Source organism: Myotis daubentonii, chromosome Y (assembly GCF_963259705.1).
Source record: "Myotis daubentonii chromosome Y, mMyoDau2.1, whole genome shotgun sequence".
NCBI lineage: Eukaryota > Metazoa > Chordata > Mammalia > Chiroptera > Vespertilionidae > Myotis > Myotis daubentonii.
The window spans coordinates 3,193,856-3,211,100 of record NC_081862.1 but is presented as its reverse complement, the minus strand read 5'-3'; the positions used below and the strand labels follow the sequence as shown (position 1 = coordinate 3,211,100).

The following is a 17,245-nucleotide window of genomic DNA, read 5'->3' as shown; positions in this document are numbered from 1 at the left end:
TGGCGGCTCTCAGTCCTGTCTCCAGGGGCTCTGCCTCTCTGAGTCCCAGCACCCGCTGCAAAGCTCGGAGAGAAAGCTGCACTCGCTCTGACCGAAGCCAGACAGTCCCGCTTCTCCCGTTTGAGTCTGGGTCCCTAAAGACTCGCCCGGATCTGGTGCTCAGAGCCTGCGACTCCCTCCCGATTGAAAACGCCAACCGCGCCCTCCGCCGCCAGTGCCTCAGAATTTGACTTCACCACTGCGCCTCCTCTGAGTGTCCGTGTGCATTTCTCTTTCCTCCTAGTTGTAGGACTTCCACTCAGCCAGCGTTCCTGTGGTTCTGGGTGATGTCCGTTCCGTGTTTTAGTTTCACTTTTGAAGTAGTTGTTCAAAGCAGCAAACTCCGGCGTTAACCTATGCCGCCATCTTGGTTCTCCTCTCCTCTGGTCCATTCTTGAAAAGCATTTGGAATAACATGCTTCTACACTTCAAGGGTGTTGTTACATGTATTTAAAAATTGCCACTCCTTTAGAAATGGATGAAACACTTTTGGTTTGCTCTTTTGAAAAAATGGCAAATGCTTGTATATATATGTTTTAGTATGCAAAGCAGTTATAATCCTTGCCCTAACAGATCCTAAGGCTTTCCCTTCTAGGAAATCAGGTTAGATGTATCCTAATGCATAAGATAGTGAATATAGATGTATTGAGAACTTGGGGAGGTTCACATCCCTTTTTTTTTTTAATGTATTTCATTGACTTTTTACAGAGAGGAAGGGAGAGGGATAGAGAGAAACATCGATGAAAGAGAAACATCAATCAGCTGCCTCCTGCACACTCCCTACTGGTTATGTGCCCGCAACCAAGGTACATGCCCTTGACCAGAATTGAACCTGAGACCCTTGAGTTCGCAGGCCGATGCTCTATCCACTGAGCCAAACTGGTTAGGGCAGTCCACATCCCTTTTACTACATCACAGAGCAATCAATGGGAGACTGCTCCAGAAAGGATGGTCCTAGAAAATACATTCAAGAACATGTATGCTGTCTTTACAGTGGCCAGTTGCACATTTTAAATTGTGCTTGGGGTGTGAACTTTTTGTTTTGAACTCTTCCCAGGAATCCCTATTATTACCACTTACAGCTTCTCTTTCACCTATTGTAAATGACCACTTTGTGGTTTAGTTCCTGGAATAGGAATAAGATGCTATAGAGAAGAGCCCTAGTTCCTTGATTATTCAGTAGAAAGTCTCACAGTGAAATAAAATTATAACCATCCAAATATGTTCAACTATAATAAAAGCAAACATTGAAAAATTTTAAGTATTTTATATCTTAGCATGGTGGTTAAAGCAGAGGACTAAATAATATTCCTTCTTTGATGATGGGAATGAAAATTAGTATAGCTCATCAAAAGATGATGGAAGTGAAAACATAACCTTTAACCCAGAAATTCTATGTAAATTTATGCTTTGGATTTTTTTTGTGGAATAATCTTCAATTCAGCATTATTTAACAACAATGAAACATTAGAAATAACCAAAATAAGGGATTAAATATACTTTAACCATTAAACTATCCATCGCAGTTTGTAGTTATTGACATCAAAACACATTTAGCACCAATTATTTAGTGGATTATAAGAGTTCTATTTTTATTTGGAAAGCATAGGTCATAAGATGTTAATAGTTTTCTCTGATAATGGAACTTTTACTCTGCTTATTTATGTTTATATAAGATATACTTTTATGTCCGAAAAATTCAAATACAAATGTTGACAAGGATTGGGGGTTAATATAATTTAATCTTGTAAAAGACAACGGGGAACCTTTGGCACATTGAAATGTAACTGATTAGAAAACTAAATGAAATTAATACTTAAAAATCTTACTTAGAGTTCTGTTAGTGTTACACTATGATTTAAATGATGATATATTTTATTTTTCTCTCAGTGATTTTGTAAAGCTTATGGGCCTTAATCTAGCTTGTTTCATAATAATGTAAAATATACATTAATACATTTGACTTTTTTTATTCACTTTTTCACTCAATTAGGTAAAGGAGGTAAAAACAGGCGTAGAGGTAAGAATGAGAATGAATCTGAAAAAAGAGAATTGGTCTTTAAAGAGGATGGCCAAGGTAAGTTTTTTAAAAATTATTAACATTTTTATTTTTAGTGTGAATTTTAGTCTTTAACATCAAATGGATCAAATTCATAATCTTAAGTAGTTATTCCAATGTCTCTACTTTGCTTTTCCTAATTTGTAATCCTTTTTACTTCAGAATTTGTTCGTTAAATAATTGATTATATACTAGGTCTAGGTAGAAGATTAATTGGTGGCATTTTTTGTAACTATTTCTTTGTTTTGTGAGGAAGAGCATGATCTGACAGTGAATTTTAATTTTAGGGATGAGAGCAAATTAAATCTGTATGCCATCATTGAAAATTTCATACTCTAGTATGGTGGTAATGAGTAATGTTATATATTATTCAATAGACAGTGCTTATTTGTGACCATGGTAATTTGTTATTAGTTCTCTAATGCCAATAGTATATCCTATATAATAAAAGAGAAACATGCAAAATAACTGTTCCTCTGATAAACTCAAGCTATACCCACAAGCCAATCGGGAGTGAGTATGCAAATTAACCCAACTAAGATGGCGGAAGCCATAGAGCTGGAGTGAGTAGGAGGCTTGGGTTGCCCTGGGCGAAGGAGGAAGCCAAGCTTCCTGCCTGCCCTAGCTGGCCCTGGGCTATACTCGAAGCTACAAGTTTCAATTATAGAAAATAAATAAATCCCAGAAAAAAAGGAGAGGCTGGGAGCTAGGGTTGCCGAGGGGCGTGGCCAGCCTGAAAATGGCCCTCAGTCCCTCACCCAGGCTGGCCAAACCCCCAGGGGATGAGGGTTCCCACTGGGGGCTTGGCCAGCCTGCAGACAGCCATCAGCCCCTCACCCAGGCTGGCCAGGCACCCCAGCGGGACCCCCACTCTGACCTGGGACACCCTTCAGGGCAAACCAGCCAGCCCCCACCCATGCACCAGGCCTCTGTCCTATATAATAAAAGGGTAATATGCAAATTGACCCTAACAGCAGAAGGACCAGGAGTGATTAGTCACTATAACACACACTGACCCGCAGGGGGCTATGACACACATTGACCACCAGAGGGCAGATGCTCAATGCAGGAGCTGCCCCCTGGTGGTCAGTGCACTCCCACAGGGGGAGCTCTGCTCAGCCACAAGTCAGGCTGCCGGCTGCCAGCACAGCGGTGGTGGCGGGAGCCTCTCCCTCCTCCTCAGCAACGCTAAGGATGTCCGACTGCAGCTTTGGCCTGCTCCCCGCTGGCAAATGGACATCCCCCAAGGGCTCCCTGGCTGCCAGCTTAGGCCCTATCCCCTGGGGATTGGGCCTAAGCCAGCAGGTGGACATCCCCCAAGGGGTCCCAGACTGCGAGGGCACAGGATGGGTTGAAGGGCTTCCACCCCACCCCCAAGTGCACAAATTTTTGTACACTAATAAAAGACAAACATGCAAATTGATGGTACCTTCGCTATGCCTTAAGCCACGCCCACCAGCCAATCTGAGTCATTATATGTAAATTAACCCAACCAAGATGGCAGCTGGCAGCCATGGAGATGGAGCAAGCAGGCAGCTTGATTGCCCCAGTGATGGAGGAAGGCAAGCTTCCTGCCTGCTGCAGCCGGCTCTGAGCTCCACTTAAGGCTACAAAGTTTCAGTTATAGAAGATAAATAAACTCCAGAATAAAAAGAAAAAAAGGAGAGGCTGGAAGCTTCCATTGCCGAGGGCTTGGCCAGCCTGAGATGGGCCCTCAGCCCCTCACCTAGACTGGCCAGGCACCCCAGTGGGTACCCCTCTTCCTAAAGGGAGTGTGGCCAGTCTGAAAACAGCTATCAGCCCCTCATCCAGGCTGGTCAAACCTCCATAAGGTAAGGGGCCCCACGGAGGGGGGGCTTGACCAGCTTGCAAACAGCCATCAGCCCCTCTCCCAGGCTGGCCAGGAACCCCAGTGGGGACCCCCACTCTGAAGGTGGTGTGACCACCCTGCAAACAGCCATCAGCCTCTCACCCAGGCTGGCCAGGCACCCAAGCGGGACCTCCACCCTGATCTGGGACACCCTTCAGGGCAAAACGACTGGCCCACACCCGTGCACCAGGCCTCTATCCTATATAATAAAAGGGTAACATGCAAATTGACCCTAACAGCAGAATGACTGGGAATGACTGGTCTCTATGACACACACTGACCACCAGGGGGCAGATGTTCAATGCAGGAGCTGTCCCCTGGTGGTCAGTGTGCTCCACAGGGGGAGCTCTATTCAGCCACAAGCCAGGCTGATGGCAGCCAGCATGGCGGTGGTGGTGGTGGGAGCCTCTCCTGCCTCCTCAGCAACACTTAGGATGTCTGACTGCAGCTTAGGTCTGCTCCCTGCTGGTAAGTGGACATCCCCTGAGGGCTGCCTGGCTGGTCACCCCAGAGGGATGTCTGTCTGCCAGCTTGGGCCCGATCCCCCAGGTAGCGGGCCTAAGCCAGCAGGTGGACATCTTCCAAGGGGTCCCAGACTGCAAGAGGGCAAAGGCCGTGCTGAGGGACCCTCCCGAGGGCACAAATTTTTGTGCACCGGGCCTCTAGTAATGTTATAATTGACAATACTATTGGATTAAAACTGTATTCCAAGATACAAAAAGTTAAGATAATAAATTGGAGCATTTGGTTTTTCCATTAAAAAAATAATGTTAAGCTAACAGAAGTCTATACTAATAAAAGGGTAATATGCTAACTATGGCAGACTTCTTCCGGATATCCTTCCAGACAAAGCTTCAGCCGCTGCCCGAGGCCCAGGCAGGCCACGGATAGCAGCTGTTGTTGAGAGGGCCAAGGCTCAGGCAACCTGCAGATGGCAGCTGCTGCTGCCAGGGCTGGTCCAAGGCTCAGGCAGGCTGTGGATGGCGGCTGCCACTGCGAGGGCCTGAGGCTCAGACAATGAGGGCCGGGTCAAGGCTCAGGCAAGCCACGGTAGCTGGCAGTGGCTGCAGCAGTGGCATGATAAGGGCATGGCCTTCCCCTGATGGGCTGGTTGCCTCCCACAGAGGGAGGCCAGTCTACAGTTTAGGCCTGCTCTCCATGGGGCAACCACTGAGGGTTCCCAGACTGTGAGAGCTGTGAGAGGGGGCAGGCCAGGCGGAGGGCCCCCCCCCCACCCCCCCACCGAGGGCACGGATTTTCGTGCACCGGGCCTCTAGTGTCATAATATGAGCCCATAAATTTCCATCTAATTTTTATCCAGATTCACTAATTTTTAGCATTTTCTTTCTCACTGTATACGTGTACATTTTTCCTAACTTATAAAACTTTCTTACAGATACCTTAGTTACATACAGTTAGAGATTTCAACCTTAATTACTTTGGCATATATCTCCTAAGAACAAGTTCTTTTTATTTTATAACAATAGTAGAACTATCACAAAAAGGTTTTCCTTTAAAATTATACGATTTTCTAGTACTATTCTATCTATGTGGTAGCCACTAGTCTATGTAGTTATTTAAGTGAATTGAAATAAAAATTTTGAACTATTGATTATCATATTGTTCAATTCAGATATCTAATGTCCTCATCAACAGAGAAAAATCTGTTGGACAGTCCTGACCCAATATACAATCCATATCAAATTTCTCCACTTGTGTCAATAATTCCAAGCACTTCATAACAAAACCATATGAATGTTCATGCCATACATGCAAAGCACAAAGGAGCCAACATTTTAATTGGTTATGTAAAACATGTTTTCTGGTGAGAGGCCATCAGTTACTTAGCTTTTATCTTTCTCACTTCTATTAGAAGCTTGTGTAGGCTGATTTTCTAATTTTTTTTTCTTCTTTTCCCCTATATTGAAGAAGTGCTGAGTAGCATAATCGAGGCTCATTGGATGTGATAAAAGGGACTCACTGTCAATATCAATCCCACAATTTATATGTTGTTTATCTGTCAATTTAATTATAGATTTGTCCTGGTTTTCTTTGAGGTTAGTGCGTAGTACAAATTTTAGTTAGTGTGGAAATTTTTTTTTTTAATATATTTTATTGATTTTTCACAGAGAGGAAGGGAGAGAGATAGAAAGTTAGAAACATCGATGAGAGAGAAACATCGATCAGCTGCCTCCAGCACATCTCCCACTGAGGATGTGCCTGCAACCCAGGTACATGCCCTTGACCGGAATCGAACCTGGGACCTTTCAGTCCGCAGGCCGACGCTCTATCCACTGAGCCAAACCGGTTTCAGCTGGAAATTTTATAATTACCTCACTTTCACTCTTCTGTGTTATCATTTATATCTAGAAAGAGACTGTCCCGTACTTCCTTTCTTTTCTTTTTTTTAAATGTATTTTTATTGGTTTCAGAGAGGAAGGAGAGAGAGATAGAAATATCAGTGATGAGAGAGAATCATTTGATTGGCTGCCACCTGCACGTTCCCCCCTCCCCTTCCCCAACTGGGGATCAAACCCACAAACCCAGGCATTTGCCCTTGACCAGAATTGAACCCAGGACCTTTCACTTTGCAGACTGATGCTCTATCCACTGAGCCAAACTGGCCAGGACCCATGCTTTCTAATTCTCATGTCTTATCAATCTTTTCTAGGGGTACTAGAATTAGTTGGCCTCTTGAGTATACTGGGAATATTTCAGTTAAATATTTGACATTTTATCAGGAACATTTTTTAAAGAACCTTAATTGCTATGGTATACTAAAGTAAACAAAAGCTTATAACTAATCTATTTTGCCCCTAAAGTTTTTTGAGTGAAAGAAGAGCCATGATTGGGCTAGTATCTAAATGAGAAAGATGCATAAACCAGAATTATATGATACATTTTGGAATGAGTTACTTTGTTGTATAAAAGGAGAGCATATAATCATGAAGACAGGAGTGAACTGATTTACTTAAAAAAGTAGATAATTAAAATATTTCTGATAAGAGAGGGCTTGTAATGGAAATTCCATTTAGGACAAATCATTGATTTTTGTAGGCTTTTATTTACTTTGAAAGGGGGGGAGTAAATAGTATAGCTGGAAAAGGCTATATAATTTTTTTTTTAAGTGGCTTGAAAGAACATCCATTTATTATTCCACAGTTTCTATAGATAAGAAGTCTGGGCAGGACTAAACTGGTTTCTCTGCTCAAGGTGTCTCATAGGATGCCATCCAGGTTTCCTTTTTGGTGCCTGAGATCCTTTTCTGACTTCACTTTTTTTATATATAAATAATTCATTCCTTTTTATTGATGAGTATATTCTATTTTTTTTCCAGATTATTTTTATTATTGTTTAAAGTTTTACATATGTCTCCTTTTCCCCAATTGCTTCAGTGTCTGTATCCATTGGTTATGCTAATATGCATGCATACAAGTCCTTTGGTTGCTCTCTAATGCCCCCTCTCCCCTGCCATTTATCTCTAGATCTATTCTTGTTCATTGGTTTATGTCATTGATGGCAAACCTATTACACGTGTGTCAGAGATGACATGCAAACTCATTTTTTTTGGTTGATTTTTCTTTGTTAAATGGCATTTAAATATATAAAATAAATATCAAAAATATAAATCTTTGTTTTACTATGGTTGCAGATATCAAAAATCTTCTATATGTGACACAGCACCAGAGTTAAGTTAGGGTTTTTCAAAATGCTGACACACCGAGCTCAAAAGGTTCGCCACCACTGGTTTATGTTGTTCTCTCACACGTATGAGTGAGATCATGTGATATTTATCTTTCTCTGACTGGCTTATTTCGAGTAGCATACTGATCTCCAGTTCCATCCATGCTGTTGCAAATGGTAAAAGGTCCTTCTATTTTAGAGCGGCATAGTATTCCATTGTGTAGATGTACCACAGTTTTTAATCCACTCATCTGTTGATGGGCACTTAGGTTGTTTCCAAATCTTAGTTTTTGTAAATTGTGCTGCTGTTAACATAAGGGTGCATATATCCTTTCTGATTGGTATTTCTGGTTTCTTGGGATAAAGTCTTAGAAGTGGGATTACGGGGTCAAATGGGAATTCCATTTTTAACTTTTTGAGGAAATTCCATACTGTTCTCCACAGTGGCTGCACCAGTCTGCATTCCCACCAGCAATGCTCGAGAGTTCCTTTTTCTCCACATCCTTGTCAGCACTTGTCGGTTGTTGATTTGTTGATGATAGGCATTCTGACAATGTGAGGAGAGCATATAATCATGAACTGATTTACTTAAAATAAGTAGATAATTAAAATATTACCACCATTACCACCAAACCAGCAATGCAAGAAATGCTAAAGGGTCTAACTTCACATTTTTATTGACTAAGTTCAATTCCCTGTGGTTGGACAAATAACACTTTTGTTCTCTTGCTTGCTAGCTTGTAGGCTGATAACAATCGTAGCATAGCTCATTCCATAGCCTTTCATACTTCTAATTTTCTGACTTCAAACCCCCCTCCACTTTTATATAATGTAATATAGTCATGGAGGTGACTACCCCATCACCATTTACCATGTGACACAACCTATCATAACCTATTTAAGGATATGACTAGCCCATTATATTAAAAAGTTGCATCTCCACTTAAGTGTAGGAGATTATACTAGGCATGTACACCACGTGATAGAACCTTAGAAGTCATCTGAGAATTCTACCATAACATGACAATAGAATTCAGAATTGAAAACCCTCAAATTCACGGACTTTAAAGAATTAAAGTTCTTTAAAAATTATTAAAGAATGTGATGGTTTTCTTTTCTTTTTTTTTATTAAAACATGTGTCTCCTTGAAAAAGTTCTCTTAGGGTAAAATACGCATTTTGCTTATCAATTTTTACCTTTTAAAAAAATAGTTTGACCTGAATTGAGTAGTAAAAATGAAGTTGTCAGCTATGTTAATTTCACTTATTAACATTTTAAGAAAAATTGAATAGTATGTCATATTCTCTTTTTTTTACCCACCTCAGAGTATGCTCAGGTAATCAAAATGTTGGGAAATGGACGATTAGAAGCAATGTGTTTTGATGGTGTAAAGAGGTTATGTCATATCAGAGGAAAACTGAGGAAGAAGGTAGGTGTAGAGGTTTGTTTTACTTTAAGAGTCGTTCTGTTTTATATGGGCCAATCAACTCATTTTTCTGAGTTTCCAAAGATGATCCTAATAACAGTGATTTATAAGATAATGTAAAATAAGGTCTTCAATGGGAATTTTCATAATCAATATATATCCTATCTAATAAAAGAGAAAGATGGTAATTAGCGTACGACCGCTACCCTTCCCATTGGCTAATCAGGGAGATATGCAAATTAACTGCCAGCCAAGATGGCGGCCGGCAGCCAGGCAGCTGATGCGAACAGGGAGGCTTGCTTGCTTCAGTGACTGAGGACTCCAACGTTCCCCCACCTACCTTGCCGGCCTTTCAGCTGCAACTCTAAGCAACTATGTTGCAAATATAGAAGCAAAAAAACCCCAGAAATCTGCTTTACTCAGCCAGGCTTCAGCCAGCCAGACCGCAACATTGTATCAAATACAGTTGGTAAACAAAGGCCAGAAAACTATTTTTGGCAGCCGAGGCCTCAGAGCTAAAGCTGGCCCAGAATAAAAAAAAAAAAAGAAGAAAAAATGGAACAGTTGGGAGCTTCAGTCACCCGTCAGCCTGAAAACGGTCCTCAGCCCCTCAGCCAGACTGGCCAGGCACCCCAGTGGGGATTCCCACCCTGATCCAGGACACCCTTCAGGGCAAACCAGCCAGCCCCTACCCGTGCACCAGGCCTCTACCCTATATAGTAAAAGGGTAATATGCCTCCCGGCACCAGGATCAGCAGAGCCGTGAGGCCTCCCGGCACCGGGATCAGCGTGACAGGGGGCAGCACCCAAAACCCTTAATCGCCCTGCAGCTCTGTGTGACAGGGTGCAGCACCCCAACCCCCTGATCGGCCCTGCTCTGTGGGCGATAGAGGGCGGCGCCCCAACCCCTAACCCCCACCCCCCGCCCCCCTCCACACGGGCCCTGCTCTGTGTGTGACGGGGTAGAGCCATAACCTCCCCATCGGCCCTGCCCTGAGTGTGACAGTGGCGGTGCCCCAACCCCCTGATCGGCCCTGCTCTGTGCATGACAGGGGGCAGCGCCCCAACCCCCTGATCCGCCCTGCTGTGTGTGTGAACGGGCGGTGCCCCAACTCCCCTATTGGCCCTACTCTGTGCGTGACAGGGGGGAGCTCCTCAACCACCTGATCGGCCCTGCTCTGTGCATGACAGGGGGAGCTCCTCAACCCCCTGATTGGCCCTGCTCTGTGCGTGACAGGGGGCGGTGCCGCAACCTCCCCATCGACCCTGCCTTGAGTGTGACAGGGGGCGGTGCCCCAGCCCCCCAATTGGCCCTACCCTGAGCATGACTGAGAGTGGCATCACAACCTCCCGATTGCCTTGCTCTGTGCATAACAGGGGGCAGCGCCCCAACTCCCCCATCGGCCCTGCTCTGAGCCGGACCAGGGGCTGCACCTAGGGATTGGGCCTGCCCTCTGCCACCCAGGAGCAGGCCTAAGCCAGCAGGTCGTTATCTCCCAAGGGGTCCCAGACTGCGAGAGGGCACAGGCCGGGCTGAGGGACCCCTCTCCCCCCCGAATGCATAAATTTTTGTGCACCGGGCCTCTAGTCAATATATATAAAAGCCAAGCGACCGGTCACTATCATGCGCACTGTGGCTGGCCAACTGGCTCAATGGGGGGCAGGGCCAGCCAGCCAATATCCCACGGCCACTCCCCCCCGCAGGCTGGCCCATATCAGCCCCAATCGGGCTGGCCGGCAGGACCCCACCCAGGCACGAATTCATGCACTGGGCCTCGAGTAGAAAAGTATATTACAAAGAATTATTTGCTTTATCTGTGTTGTATTTCTCCTAGAAAGATTGCTCTGAATATAATATTGAGGAAACAATGAGACAGATCCTACAAAATAGCTCTTGCCCTGGCTGGTGTTGTTAAGTGTTTAGAGCATCTGCACACATCCTGAGGGGTCACGGGTTTGATTCCTGGTCAAGGGAACATGCCTGGATTGCACGTTCACTCCTTGCCTCCACTCGGCATGTGTGGAAGGTAACCAGTGGATTGACTCTCACACATTGATGTTTCTTTCTGTCTCTCTCCCTCCTTCTCCTCCCCCTTTTTATTCTCCTTGAAAAACAATGGAAAAAATATCATCAGGTGAAGATTAACACAAAACACAACACTTTAAAAAAGTGGACTCATAAATAAATTATGCCATGAAATCTATACCTACACTAATAAAAGAAAGATGCAAATTAACCATCACTCTGTCACTCCACTACACCCACCAGCCATGCCCACCAGCCAATCAGGAGCAAGTATGCAAATTAACCCAACTAAGATGGTGGCAGCCATGGAGCTGGAGCGAGCAGGAGGCTTGGGTTGCCCCCGGTGACGGAGGAAGCCAAGCTTCCCTCCTGCCCTGGCCAGCTCTGGGCCCACTCAGGGCTACAAAGTTTCAATTATAGAAGATAAATAAATCCCAGAAAAAAGAAAAAAAGGAGAGGCTGGGAGCTTGGGTCACTGGGGGCGTGTAGTCAGCCTGAAAATGGCCATAAGCACCTCACCCAGGCTGGCCAAACCCCCATGGCATGAGGGTTCCTACTGGGGGTCTTGACTAGTCTGCAAATAGCCATCAACCCCTCACCCAGGGTGGCCAGGCACCCCAGTGGGGACCCCCACCCTGAAGGGGGTGTGGCCAGCCTGAAAAAAGCCCTCAGCCCCTCACCTGGCTGGCCAGGCACCCCAGCAGGACCCCCACCCTGATCCGGAACACCCTTCAGGGCAAACCAGCTGGCCCCCACCAGTGCAGCAGGCCTCTAATCTACATAATAAAAGGGTAATATGCAAATTGACCCTAACAGCAGAACTACTGGGATGACTGTCACTATGACACACACTGACCACCAGGGGGCAGACGCTCAATGCAGCAGCTGCCCCCTGGTGGTCAGTGCACCCCCCAAGGGAAGCTGCCAGCACAGCGGTGGTGGCGGGAGCCTCTCCCGCCTCCTCAGCAGCGCTAAGGATGTCTGACTGCAGCTTAGGCCCAATCCCCCAGGGAGCGGGCCTAAACCAGCAGGTGGACATTCCCCAAGGGGTCCCAGACTGTGAGAGGGTACAGACCGGGCTGAGGGACCCCCCGTGAGTGCACAAACTTTTGTGCACCAGGCCTCTAGTATATATATCTACACTAATAAAAGAGAAAAATGGTAATTGGCGTACGACGATACCCTTTTCATTGGCTAATCAGGGCTACATGCAAATTAACTGCCAACTATGATTGGCAGTTAACTGCCAACAAGATGGCGGTTAATTTGCATATGTAGGCACAATGCAGGGAGGCGAAAGGGAAAGCAGAAGAAGCCCCCTGCCACTGACAGTGATCGGAAACCCAGGGGGGAGCTAAGCTGGGGGGCAGGGCAAAGGCAGCCCTGGGACCGCATTTGCCCTGCCCCCCAGCCATGATCGGAGAATCAGGTGCCTTTTCCGCCCTGGCCAGTAATAGCAGGAAGTAGGGGTGGAGCCAGCAATGGGAGCTGGGCACGGTCGAAGCTGGCAGTCCCGGGAGCTAGGGGCCCCTTGCCTGGGCCTAAAGCGAAGCCCACGATCGCGGGGCCGCTGCAGCTGCGGGTCCCCGCTGCCCCGGCCGGACGCCCCAGCCAGAGGTGTCAGGCCTGGGCAGGGGCGGAGCCTGCAACCATGGGGAGCTGGGGGTCCCCTGCCCAGGCCTGACACCTCTGCCGGAGGCGTCAGGCCTGGGCAAGGGGCCGATCCTGCGATTGGAGGGTGATGGGGGTCAACGCCTGAGGGCTCTCAGTATGTGAGAGGGGGCAGGCTGGGCTGAGGGACACTCCCCCCCACACACACCCAGTGCACAAATTTCGTGCACCGGGCCCCTAGTCCTATCTAATAAAAGAGAAAAATGGTAATTGGCGTACGACGATACCCTTTTCATTGGCTAATCAGGGCTATATGCAAATTAACTGCCAACTAAGATTGGCAGTTAACTGCCAACAAGATGGCGGCTAATTTGCATATGTAGGCACAATGCAGGGAGGCGAAAGGGAAAGCAGGAAGAAGCCCCCTGCCACTGACAGTGATCGGAAACCCAGCGGGGAGCTAAGAGCTGGGGGGCAGGGCAAAGGCATGATCGGAGAATCAGGCGCCTTTTCCGCCCTGGCCAGTGATAGCAGGAAGTAGGGGTGGAGCCAGCGATGGGAGCTGGGTACAGTCGAAGCTGGCAGTCCCGGGAGCTAGGGGTCCCTTGCCTGGGCCTAAAGCGAAGCTCGCGATAGCGGGGCCGCTGCAACTGCGGGTCCCCGCTGCCTGGGCCGGACGCCTAGGCCAGAGGTGTTAGGCCTGGGCAGGGGCGGAGCCTGCAACCGCGGGGAGCTGGGGGTCCCCTGCCCAGGCCTGACACCTCTGCTGGAGGCCTCAGGCCTGGTCAAGGGGCCGATCCAGTGATTGGTGATCGGAGGGTGATGAGGGTCAACTCCTCTGGCCGAGGCATCAGGCCTGGGTGGGGGGCGGAGCCGGGGATTGGAGGGATATGATGGTTCCCTTGCCCAGGCCTGAAGCCTGGGTCAGAGGCATCAGGCTTGGGCCGGGGGTGGAGCAAGCGATCAGAGGGATATGGGGGTCCCCTGCCCAGGCATGATTCCTGGGCCAGAGGCCTCAGGCCGGGGCGGGGGCCAGAGCCAGTGATTGGGGGGAGATGGGGGTCCACTGTCCAAGCCTGACACCTCTGGCGGAGGCATCAGGCCTGGGCAAGGGGCCGATCAGGCGATTGGAGGGTGATGGGGGTCAACGCCTGAGGGTTCCCAGTATGTGAGAGGGGGCAGACTGGGCTGAGGGACACTCCCCCCCCCCCCCGGCCCAGTGCACGAATTTCGTGCACCAGGCCCCTAGTATATATATAAAAGCCAAGCTACCAGAACAACCCGTTGCTATAACGTGCACTGTGGCTCTCCAACTGGACCTATTGAGGGGTGTGGCCCTCCTCAGCCGGCCTGGCCCCCAATCGGCTCTCTCCACCCTTATTGGTAGTGGGGCTGGCCGGCCAACAGCCTGCGCCCCCGGCCCAACCTTATTGGCCCCCATGAGGGGGGATGTACCCCACCCATGCACGAATTGGTGCACTGGGCCTCTAGTAAAGGAATACAAGCTAGAGAATTGTTTTCGGTTTAAAGGAGACCAAAGAGACTAGTTATTAAATATAGTGCATTTTCTTTGATTAGATATTAGTTTAAGGAAAACAGCTGTGCATATTAGGGAAGTTTAAATTGGGATATGGTAGATAATATGTTTAGGTCTTTTCATCCCATATTTATTACACACTCACAGAAAACTGTAATATAATATAATTTTTTCCTAACCTTGTATATTTTTCCTACACTGGGTGAATAGTACATATTTTTTGTGACAAGAATGGTTTAACATTGTTCTTTATTTTTTGTTTTTATTTTAGATATAATGTGCAATAAATTTTCTTTTATAGGTTTGGATAAATACCTCAGACATTATATTGGTTGGTCTGCGAGACTATCAGGTAATAATTACATTTACATTTCTTTTGTATAATTGTACTTAATAAATCATTAATATTTAAAATATATAATCCTATACTAGTATAATAAAAGGGTAATATGCAAATTGACCCTAATGGTCGAATGACTGGGAATGACCGGTTGCTATGATGTGCACTGACCACCAGAAGGGAGATGCTCAATGCAGGAGCTGCCCCCTGGTGGTCAGTGCACTTCCACAGGGGGAGACCCTCTCCTGCCTCCACCGCAGTGCTAAGGATGTCAGACTAAGGGCCATTAGTAGGACATTCTCCAAGGGCTACTTAGGGAATGACTGCCAACTTAGGCCGATCCCCCAGCAAATGGGCCTAACCCATCAGTTGGACATCCCCCTAGGGGTCCTGGACTGTGACAGGCCGGGCTGAGGGACCACCCAAGTGCATGAATTTTTGTACATGGGGCCTCTAGTATAAACATATTTGACCAATTCTAGTCAATTATGTCTAATTACCATTCTGTCATCAAAATTTACTAAGGACAAGTTGTGTTTACGATTATGACGTTTTCCTAATTCAGAATAATTTCCACAGTGATTAATAGTTCATGCTTTTTGTGGGACATCTGGTTGTTCATTGTTCAATATTGTTTTTATTTTAAATGTGATCTGCAATACTCTCTTACAAGTTTGGGGTAAATACCAAAGTTCATTCTGTTTTTAATTTATTTAAAAACCAGTTGTAATCCAGGCAGTGTATTAGGTATTCCAGGGAATGATTCCAGTCTGAAATATTATTGATGCAGGCTGAAATATTTATTGTTCTATGGTGAAATTAGAAGATAAATAGATATTTTGTGGTGCTTTCAAGAACCAAAATATTTTTCCATAATTACCTTTTCTGAAATGAGAATGATATAGTGGTTCCTTTTATAAAAGATTTTACTTTTGAAAACAAAAGTTATCTTATGTTGGGTTCACCAATTTTTCTTTTTCAATTTAAAGGACTCTAAGTCCAGGAAATTGCTACTCTAGGGGATACAGCCAAATTAAAGTCAAACCTTCCATGCTCCAAAAGGTTTACTGTATGATAGAAGGATAAGGCACGTGCTTCAGTAGTTACAAAACAGTATTATATAAGTATATGCTATAAATTTGAGAAGAGCACTTAGAAAAGAGTATGATAGCTTCCCTTTATTATCTCAGCCATCAGACTATATATACATTAGTAATATGCATTTGATTTCTACCTATTGGAACATATAACCATATTTTTAATCATGTTAGGATCTTGAAAGTGTCACTGTTTTATTTGGTTATTAGATGCAGTTTTCTAAAGCTACCTTTTAGGTCCAGTTGCTTTGTAATTATTCAGTGTTTTGTTATTGATCTTCTGTATGATTATTTTAAATTGTTGGAATGAGGCATATGGAGGGTACTTCCTCCAATTATCATCTCCAGACTTAACATTTTTCAAAATAATCTATCTTGATTTCCTCTATTTAGTGAAATATTATTCCCATAATTTAAAAAAAATATTTTTAGTTTTCGTTAGTTTTTTAACTATTTATAATATCTAATGTGAATTCTTAAGTACAACTTCTGGGCTTTCTCAGAAACAGTTTGTATTGTCTAACAATTTTTTACCAATGAACACACTTTCCTGTTTCTTTTTGTGTATTATAATTATTTTGTTGTTGAAAGTTAGAAATTGCTAATATGTGGCAAGACTGAAAATTAGATTTCCTCTCCCAGGATTTGTCTTACTATTGTTTGTTAGTGACATTTCTAAACCAATTTTTGAATGGTCTGTATTTTTTCTTGTGTGTGGCCCATTGAATACTTAGTTGACTTAGTGGACAGTTCAGGTTGGGACTGAGATTTTAAAACCAGTAACCCCCCCAACCTTTGCATATGGATTGTGTGCATGTTGGTATTTGCTTTCAAGCAAGCAGTTGACAGCCTGCTTTAGTCTGTATTTTATGCTTATGTAGATTCTCAAGGTCAATGATGGGAGATTTGGACTTTCCCAAGTCTCTATTAAGCCATTTATTCAGCCCTTTGCATATTTTTTATCTAGATTTTTCTAAAGCATACAGTCATGAAGACAAGAGTGAACTGATATATTCAAAATTAGTAAAATATTAAAATATTCTTAGTACTAGAAAGCTTATTAAGGAAATGGCATCTGACATAATATACTTCTTGTCAAGAATATGACAAGAATATGTTAGACTTTTCAAATCTTCTATGGATATCTCATTCCAAAAGTTTTCCTTAGAAGTTTTTCAGTCGGGTACTTGCTTCAACTGTCATCACATAAAACCATTGTAGTGTTAAAAAATTGCCACAATTATCTATACTAATAAAAGGGTAGTATGCTAATTAGACTAGGAGACCTTCAGGGAGACCTTCTGGATGTCCTTCCAGACAAAGCCATGGTGGTGGGGCCGAGGCAGAGGTGGTTAGGGGCAATCAGGCCAGGAAGGGAGGGCAGTTGGGGGTGATCAGGACAGCAGGGGGTGGCAGTTGGGGGTGAGCAGGCCATGGATGGGGGCATTTGGGGCGATCAGGCTGGTGGGGGGACAGTTGGGGGTGAGCAGGCTGGCGGGCAGAGTGGTGAGGGGCGATCAGGCAGGCAGGCAAGTGAGCGGTCCTGGATTGTGAGA

The 17,245-nt window shown here is 45.3% G+C and overlaps 1 protein-coding gene and 1 long non-coding RNA gene across 8 annotated transcripts in view; both read left to right on the top strand.

Moving 5' to 3' along the window:
- LOC132225546 (uncharacterized) overlaps positions 1-17,245 on the top strand; it is a 170,888-nt gene that overhangs the window by 129,338 nt on the left and 24,305 nt on the right. The window lies entirely within an intron of this gene.
- Positions 1-17,245, top strand: part of LOC132225541 (eukaryotic translation initiation factor 1A, X-chromosomal) — a 61,497-nt gene that overhangs the window by 19,947 nt on the left and 24,305 nt on the right. For 3 of the 6 annotated variants that reach the window (XM_059680633.1, XM_059680635.1, XM_059680634.1), the window contains exons 2-4: positions 2,033-2,116; positions 8,978-9,081; positions 14,554-14,604. In XM_059680633.1, the coding sequence (XP_059536616.1) occupies positions 2,033-2,116; positions 8,978-9,081; positions 14,554-14,604 (239 nt within the window). The remainder of the gene's footprint in view (positions 1-2,032; positions 2,117-8,977; positions 9,082-14,553; positions 14,605-17,245) is intronic. The other 3 variants (XM_059680636.1, XM_059680637.1, XM_059680638.1) reach the window with 2 other exon arrangements.